The following is a 9743-nucleotide window of genomic DNA, read 5'->3' as shown; positions in this document are numbered from 1 at the left end:
TCGAGATTAAAAAAAAGTGGAACTCACCACATCCAAAATCAGAGGAAAAAAAAGTGGAAAATGTGTTGTATTAACAAAATCAAGATTTGAAAAAAAAAGTGAATCCCATATTTAAAAAACAAACACTGTTAAAAAAAATGTGGGCCCCATATTAAACACGATGCGTATTCGTAGCAAGCACTAATATAACAAAGATTTAGATACAAAACACAAACTACAATGTTATATTAATCGTATTTTGAAACATAGTCTATATATATATATATATATATATATATATATATATATATATATATATGCATAAAAATAGTGCAAACTAATAATGTCCAAAAGGGTGGGCCCCCATACTAAATAACACCAAGCAATATAAAAAATAAAATAAAAAAATGAAAAACTATATAAAGCATGGGTTTAGACTCATGCTTCATCGTCCGTTGTCCATAAAAAAAAAAAAATATATTTATAGCTATTATTTTATGAATAACACGAGCAAAAAAAAAAATTGGAACTCACCATCTCCAAACTCATGAAAAAAATAAAGTGGACCCCATATTAATGAAATCAAGCAATATTAAAAAAAAATATAATATTAAAAAAAAAATGCGGACTTTTTATATATAGTTTAAGGCGAAAACACTAATATAATAAAGTTTTAGATACGAAACAAAAACTTCAATGTTATATTAATCGTGTTTTGAACACATAATTTATGTATATATATTATATGCATAAAAAAAAAAACTAATAATGTCCAAAAAAAAAAAGTGCACCCCATAAAGTGGACCCCATACTAAACAATATCCCAAAAAATATATATATATATAAAAAAAAAAAAAAAAAAAAAAAAAGAACCATCTGACCAAATACTAATTGTTAAAAAAAAGTGGACTTTAAATTTAACAAAATCAAAAATATAAAAAAAAGTTAAAACACTTTTAAAAAAAAATAATGTCAAAAAAAGTCTTGGTTTGTATTATTAATCACTTTATAATAAAGTTTTAGAAATAAGGACTGGCCGATAATAGATTAATCTAAGCTCTTGCTAAATAAGGTGTGTGTGTGTGTGTGTGTATATATATATATATGCCTTCATTTTTAAAAAATATGTTAAACTGAAATTAATACATGTTCCAAAATAAAAAATTTAGAGAGAGAGTTGCATTAAAATCAAATATTTTGTTACATGATCATGTTTTCCAAAGTGAGCTCTTTATTGGAAGAAGAATAGAAGATAGTAAGCAGTTTGCATTTGGATAACAATTAGTAGATCATTGAGGACTGAGTACTGAAAGATCTGGACAGAATTAATCAGAAAACATTGTTATAAGAATCAACATCATGATTTCCATTTCTTTTTTCACTTTTTTCAGCTTTATTCTTCTATTTCTCTGACAGAAAATTGTACCTTCTTAATTCCTCCTCATCCTTTTATTTGTTATGTTGACTAAAATAAATATACGTGTGCCTATTCTATATTTTATTTAAGATAAATTTAATTACTTTTTTATTTTTATTTTACTTTTTGTCCACTTCAAATGTGAAAGAGATTAATGTCAAATTTGAAAATATATATCAAATTAAAACACATAATGAATAAGTGTTTAATTAGTCAAATCATAATTGAAGTAATCGACTTTTTTAAAATGTTAATTGATGCAACATGAGAGTTTCAACGTACTCTTTGTATTCCAAAAATTAAAAAATAGTATGATTCTTTTCTTTCTAAATCTCTTAAAATCAATCTTCTACTATTTTTTTGTTTTAAACATGAAAATTAATTTAATAGATTTAAATTAGAATTATCCAAATCAAAATTTGATAAAAAATAATAAGTATTTTACGATTTCAAATTAATTGAATTAAAATTAAAAGTTTTTTTTGCCCGAACTTAAGGTTCTCTGCATTATCTCAATCACGAAAATAAAAAGTTCTTTTTAATAGTCCAAATCCAATTCTAAGTTCTAAAAAATATTAATAAATTTTTTGATTATTTATTCGTATGATCGATTAATATAATAAAATTTTAGAATATCCTAAGTCATATAAATTACTGATCTTTGCATTAATTGTGCTTTGAACATAATATATATATATATATATATATAAATCACATAACATGTCGAAAAAAAATACCTTGGCCTTGGAAAGAGGAACTTAGAGACGTTGCAAATGACCATTTATTAATAGGGAAATGGGTCAAATATGACCACGGCCAACTTTATTTTCATACGTGTGCCTCTTTTCTATTTTTTATTTTTGTTGACATGTTTTTTTTTTTTTTATTAGTCTTTTTGTCCACTTCAAAATTAAAAGAGAGTAGTGTTCAGGCACCTTGTCAAATTTGAAACTTTTAAATACGTGATTAATTAAAGACACACTTTATCTGAAGTTGAAGTGTTTAATAGGAAGTAAAACAAATTGAAGTGTTATATAAATCATGCACCTGATGAATGTTAATTGATGCAACATGATGAATGAAGATGAATCACAAGCAATTTTATTGAACTAAACCAGTGGAACAATGATCAAACCAGTAAATGAACCAATTCTCAACGCTGGAACAATTATTCTGGTTAAAACCAATCAATTTGAAAATACAGCAATATGGTAATCGCGTTTTTAAATATCTAAAACTATAACCAAACCAAGTGAACAAAAAAACCACCAAACTTTGGTTCGGTTGAAAAACTTTCAGAACCTGTGGGGCATGAAAATTAAGTAAATTATTTTGGGTCGGTGGGGTCTAACTTGAATCTTTTTTGATTTGGGGGTACTTCCTCCTCCTCATTTTCTTCTAATGAGGGAGATATTTGACTACAACTTTAATGTAAAATGAAAAAAGATGTGGTTTTTGGCCCTTTTTATTATTTTATAATTTTAGTTAAATATTGTTAAAGTTTTGATTATTCTTTAAAAGTGTCCAAAAATAGATAGAACTCTTATATTTACTAAATTAATAATAAAGTATAAAATATCTTTATTACAGTGTTTTGGTATTTCTACATATAAATAATTATAAATTTTATGTATATAATTAAAGGTTTCGTCTTTAAATTTAGTAGAAGTTTACTATGTTAAGAAACCAAATTGCATTATCGGTTTTTCAATTTTAATTGAAGTGCTCAAATGTCATGGTATTTTTATTAAATGGCAAATTAATTAATTACTAGTTTCCAGAAGGGAAAAGAACTTTCACTATAATTAATTATTAGTATGATGTTCTTTTCTTTCTATCCAATCTCTTATATATAGTCCTTTATTCCTCCTATTTTTTCTGCGTCTAATCGATGAAAATCAGTCATAATAATAGATAGGGACTGCTAAAACGGAGGTTGAGCCAAATTTGAGGTAGTCAAAATGAATTGAATTATAAACACACCGGTCATTAACGATCCAAATATTATTTTAATCATGATTAAGTGATAAACATTTAGCTAGGTTTTTTTGGTTTAATATAAACCCTAGGTGCAAGGTTGCATTAATTAAAAGCGCGAAAATAAAGGAGGTTAAGATGTGATTAACAATGGGACATAGTCCACCTCGTCCAATTCTAAGTTCTAACCAAAAATTGATTTTTTAATTACTTTTTTGATTATTTTTACTATGATCGAATTAAACGAGTTAGGTGAGTCATATTTTCATGAATATCCTAAGTCATATAAATTAATTACTGATCTTTGCATCAAAGCGGACACCCATAATTAAATTAGATTTCAACATCCCACTACCTGGATTTTAAATCACATAACAATGTCCCGGAAATAAGAAAAATGTCTTGGCCTTGGAAAGAGGAAAGTTAACCAGAGACGTTGCCAAATGACCATTTATTAATAGGGAAAAGGGTCAAATATACCTCTCTACTTTAATTTATTGGCTAACTTTATCTTCCGCTAGTCAAAGTAGTCAAATATATCCCTCGTTAGCCAAAGTATATACTTTTGGTAATTTTAGTTAAATGGGTAATTTTGGCTGATTTGGGGATTTCCATCTACTCTATACCCTTGAGTGGATGAAAATCCCCAAATCCTACCAAAAAAATTACCCATTTAACTAAAATTACCCATGACCCATAAGTTAGACCCGACCCGACCCAAAAATTAATTTCACCCCACCCTAATATACCTAAAAAGTGGACAAATAAAAGTGAAATTTTATTTTAGAAATAATAGACAAGTAAAAGCGAACGGAGGGAGTACAAACAACCTTGCCGATCCTTATATATCATGCACCTGATGAAAGGTCTAATATAAGAAGTCTCTGAATCAATAACAGAAAATGAAGATGACATCACAAGCAATTTGGAAAATTGAACTAAACCAGTGGAACAATGATCAAACCAGTAAATGAACCAATTCTCAACACTGGAACAATAAACAATTCTGGAAGATGGCCTCACAATCAATTTGAAAATACAGCAATATGGTAATTACAACAATTCTCAAAACTGGACAGAACTAAACCAAAACTCTTTGTGAACAAAAAAAACTGCACCAAAACTGAACTTGAGCTAAACTGAAAAACTGGACAGAACCTGTGGGGCATGGGTAAAATTAGGGTGGGGTGAAATTATTTTGGGTCGGGTGGGGTCTAACTTATGGGGCATGAGTAATTTTAATAAAATGGGTAATTTTGGTTGATTTGGGAATTTACGGTCCACTCAAGAAAGTATATGTGATACTTTAGGTATATTAGTATTGTGTATATTTGAATAACTTTGCTAACGGAGAAATAGTATCAAATTAATACACAGTAGAGATGATGATATTTTACTTTTCCCTTATTAATAATACAAGGTAAATATTGTTAAAGTATGTGATTATCTCATTTAAAAGTTTAAGTTGTTAGATAGAACTCTTATATTTACTAAATTATACTTCAGTGAATACAGATTTTGATACAGTGTTTTGGTATTTCTGCAATTGAAAAAAGTAATAACGGTTTTAAAATTAATAGAAGTCTCGTCTGTGTAAATATAGTGGGAGTAAACTAACTACTTTAGATAGGACTTGCAATTATTGAGACTTCTCAATTGTAGCAATTTCCAGTCTTTGCCATTCGGTAACGTAAGTTTAAGCTCAAACGTCACGGGAAAAGAATATTTGTAATATTAAATGGCAAATCTAATTAATTACTAGGAGTACACCAGAAGGGAAAAGAATATTTGTACTAAACTAATTAATTATTAGGTCAATAAAGCACGTATTGGCCATCTCTCTCATCTATCTGTCTCTTATCGTTTCAAAAATGCCAATTGATTCTTGACAGCCTTAGCTCATTATTATTATTCCATAAAATCACCAACCAAAAAGATGATTACGACCTCTAGCTAGCTAGGAGATTATCTGCCTATTTATATCAAACTAAATAATTTAGTTAAAAGTTAAAGAGAATATATATCATTTAATCATGATTAAGTGATAAATATTTAAGTAACACACCTCTGTTTTTTGTTGGTTTAATATAAACCCTAGGTGCAAATGATTAATTCTTACAATAGCGGATTAACAACATTCAAATGTATGATTCAGTGATCAATAAAGTGAATTGAGAACTATGTCTCAATTTCACTTTCCAGTGGATGAAAAAAGCAGTAAGTGATCTAATTTCTTCCCAATAGTGGCCCCTCCCTCCGGTATTAGGCGTTTCAGTCCACAGTCCATACGAAGCTTCATATCATGGCGGAACCAAATTTTTTAATAAGAAGATGAAAATATACAAAAAAATATTATATGTCTAAGCTTGTCTTATGTAAGGTAAATTCAATAGTTTATATATATACGAAAAAATATTAGTTTTTTACTCTACTTACACAATTTATTTTTTCAAATGAAAAGAATCAAATTGAACTCGTCCTTACAGTTAGTTGCCTATCATTATTAAATCCGCTTATAATTAGGTAAGGCTGTGTCAACCTTCGACAGTGAGACAATAATGAAGATTCCAATGTTCCTTGTTAGTATATGATAAAGTTTATAGCAAATTATGTCTTCATATTAATTTCCAGAACTTGAAATTATCTAGAGAGAGAGAGAGAGAGGAGATAGGAAAAATGGGTTGTTTAGCAACTGTTAATCTTTTGTTAAGAGTTCTTTCATTTGTTTCCTTAGCAACTTCTGTCACCATCCTTATAACTTCCTCCTCTGATATGACTGTTGCTTCCGTATTTCACAGTGATGTTGAAGTCAAGTATCGGTTTTCTGATTTCTATGCTTATCGGTAAGTGTTTGATTTTTACCTTAACATATATAGTTGCATCTTTCATTTCAGGAGAATTTTGGAGCAACAGTAAAGTTGTCTCCGACCTCTAGGTTACGGGTTCAAGCCGTGAAATCAATCACTAATACTTGCGTCAGGATAGGCTGCCTACGTTCACACCTCCTTGGGGGTGTGGTGCTTTCACAGACCCTGTGTGAATGCAAGATGCTTTGTCCATTGAATTGCTCTTTTTATAGTTGCATCTTTCATTTTTGGGAACCTTGGAAAGCAACAATAAAGTTGTTTCTCCACCACAATTATAAGTTACATGTTCGATACATGAAATTAGTCACCGATGCTTCTAGAAGAGTAGGCTACTTATGTCATAACCCCTTTGTGTGCGATTCTGCCCCGCATCATGCATAAGTACGCGGAATGTTTCATACACTGAACTTTGCTTTTTATAGTTGCATCTTTCATTTCGCATATATACGATTATTGCTAATCTCTAGCCCTGTGAATCTATTGTTTTGATGCGAGTTTTCTGTGTATAAACTATTTATATGATCAGGTTAAGTTGATTTATAAGAACTTGTAACTCTTTATAACAAGTTTGTTATGGTAATTTTTAAAATCGAGTAATAATAAGTTATTGCTAGTAAAATTGAACTAATAATATAAAAATAATTATGCTTTTAAATTTTAATGTATATAATTTAAATCTTGAGAATGTATTTCATAATTGATGCTATAAAATGATGGTTTCACAGGTACATGCTTGCTTGTTCTGGTGCTGGATTTGTGTATTCCCTCCTACAAACTGCAATTGCAATAATCCGAGCGAAGACTGGAGATTGCATATGTGATAAACTCAGTCACTTTGACGTATATGCTGACAAGGTGTGTTCATCTTCCTCACATTTTTTTTTTGGCAATTAAAATAATTTTATTAATCACCAAGTTCCTAGTTACAAAGCAGGGGTGGACTGAACAATCCCTCCCCTCTCAACTACTATCCTCTATCCCATTTACAAATCCTATCTATCCAACAAGCCAAAAAAAAACCACTCCTACACTTCCAGTGATCTGGTGTAACTAGCTAGTTTGGAGTTGTCTCGAACTCTGATGCAAATATTGAGCTTCAACTTGTGTAGTATACTTTCTATAGTGTCCCTCTTCTTCTGAAACACCCTCGTATTCCGCTCAATCCAAATTCCATATACTGTAGTAGCTAGGCTAGCTTTTAAGATTACTCTCTTTGGGTGCTTACCTCTAGACTGCTGCTGTACCCATCCCCATTCATCTTCCCACGTCTGGATTCTCCAATCCCATTTTTGCCATCTGAGTAGCTGCTGCCAGATTTGCCGTGTAAATTGACATTCAAAAAACAAATGGTTTCTAGTTTCTGGCAGCCTGCTGCATAGGACACACTTGTCATCCACTTGCATACCCCAATTGATCAATACATCCTTTGTTCTTAATCTTCCATGTAAGTTAAACCATAGAATAAAATTCTGTTTAGGTTCCGCTATCTTTTGATAGAGTACTTTGCTCCAAGGAACCGCTAAGGTAGCACCTCTCATCCTTTTGTAAGCACTGGCTAGATGGAATTTCCCCCTCAAGATCAAGTTATCTATGTTGCCTAGTGACGGCCAATACTTCCTTACCTGTATCACTTAATCTTCCTCACATATTTAATACTTCCCAAATCAATTTATGTGAATTACGTAGCTTGAACAGGGGAGTTTAAGAAAAAATATTTTCTTTGAGTTGGTTTTAAATATGCTTATAATATTATGTGGTTATAAAACTTTATTAACTCGTAGTTTTAAACTTAATATACTTCCTCCATTCCACTTTAATTTCTTTGGAACTACATCTTTGTTAGTTTATTCCAATAAGAATGGTAGTATATTTTTATATCTTCTTAATGATAAACTTTAATAGTCACAGGTGTTATGGCATGTTTAATAGTCACAAATAGTTTCCGTGCGTGTCGAGTCAAAGTATGACAAACAAATTGAAATAGGAGCGACATTATGACTATAAATAATTGTCATTATGAAATAAATGTGAAGTTCATATATTTCAAAATTTTAAAAAATGATCATTTAAACAGACCAATAAAAAAATAATGTCATTTTTTTAAGAATAAAGGGACTAAGAAGAAGAATTGAGAGCAATCTAACTCTTCGATTCATACTCACAAATTTTCATACATATATTACTTGACTTCCGTGGAATATATAGCCTCTAATTCTTAAACCCTGCGTGATATTTCCTTCTTCGAACCATATGTCATGAATAGGGAATTCTTTGTGCATCGAGTTGTCGTCCTTTAAAATTACTTGACTAAGTGACTCTTACAACTACTCACGTTTCATGATATATAAGTCACTATTAGAAATAAAGGCTTTTCCCACCAATATTTGGTGGGAAATTTGTCTTCTAAAACATAATTTTAGACAAGAAATTCCCACAGAACTTGAAGTAAAATTCGGAAAAGAGAGAAAAGAAAGCATGATGGGAAATATATTTCCATTGAAAACGAGAGAGAACTTGACCCAATTTTAAAATGGGAAACTACTACTATTTAGGTTTTTTCCACCGATATTCAGTAAGAAATAGCCACTGAACATTAGTGGGAAAATAGAGATTTTTTTAGTAGTGACTAATGAGTATGAATATATCATTATTAATCTTTTCTTTTACATGATGATCATAATTAAGCAGATAATGTCGACGATTGTGGGTACGGGTGCAGCAGCAGGATTTGGTTTAACGGTGGATTTGAATCGATTGCCTAGTTGTGCCATGGTTACCGTTGATTTTCTCAACAAACAAAATGCAGCAGCTAGCTTTTGTCTCGGTGGATTTGCATGCACAATGACTTCATCGTTTATCTCCTTCAAAATTTTTAAGGATGATGACATGTATGATTGCTAGCTACTATTATTTGTTTAATTTCTTTTGTTAAACATCTTCGTTGGAAGATTATCTTTATTTGCTTATGGTAAGGTTTTACTCCCTCCGTTTCAATTTATGTGAATTCCATTTGAAGGCACGACATTTAAGAAAGAGGAAGACTTTTGAAAAAAATTGTGGTTCAAACTAAGTCTTGAATATTTGTGTGGTTGTAAATCATTCATAAAGTGAATTTGTTTCCAAATTAGGAAAGAGGTCATTCATTTTGGCATGGACTAAAAAGGAAATAGGTTCACATAAATTGAAACAGAGGGAGTAATACATATGTTTTCATTCTTTTATTTTGCGAGTTAGCTCTATCCGCTTTGTAGGTTCGACTAATTTGGATTTGTACCGCATAAGATCAATTAAAGGGGACAAGTATTTTTTACTAGAAATTTTTTCCTTTCCATTGAAGGATTAATCCTATATTCCTATCCATCCTGCTAGATCGATTAAGGGGGACAAGTATTTTTTGCTAGATATTTTTTCCTTTCCATTGAAGGATTAATCCTATATTCCTATCTATCCTACCACTACAGTTTAGTAGTAAGATTCATGGAACAAGTCGTACATTGAAACTA

The 9743-nt window shown here is 30.4% G+C and overlaps 1 protein-coding gene across 1 annotated transcript; it reads left to right on the top strand.

The window, feature by feature from the left end:
* The first annotated feature begins 5989 nt into the window (after positions 1 to 5989).
* LOC132060948 (CASP-like protein PIMP1) lies at positions 5990 to 9219 on the top strand. The gene is made up of 3 exons (XM_059453838.1): positions 5990 to 6216; positions 6966 to 7095; positions 8929 to 9219. The coding sequence occupies exons 1-3, from the start codon at positions 6050 to 6052 to the stop codon at positions 9139 to 9141; spliced, it is 510 nt and encodes a 169-aa protein (XP_059309821.1). The 5' UTR covers positions 5990 to 6049; the 3' UTR covers positions 9142 to 9219.
* Positions 9220 to 9743: the final 524 nt, after the last annotated feature.

The sequence above is a fragment of the Lycium ferocissimum genome, chromosome 6 (assembly GCF_029784015.1).
Source record: "Lycium ferocissimum isolate CSIRO_LF1 chromosome 6, AGI_CSIRO_Lferr_CH_V1, whole genome shotgun sequence".
NCBI classification, from domain to species: domain Eukaryota; kingdom Viridiplantae; phylum Streptophyta; class Magnoliopsida; order Solanales; family Solanaceae; genus Lycium; species Lycium ferocissimum.
Note: the sequence above shows the minus strand (reverse complement) of the source record. Positions and strands in the feature narration are given on the sequence as shown.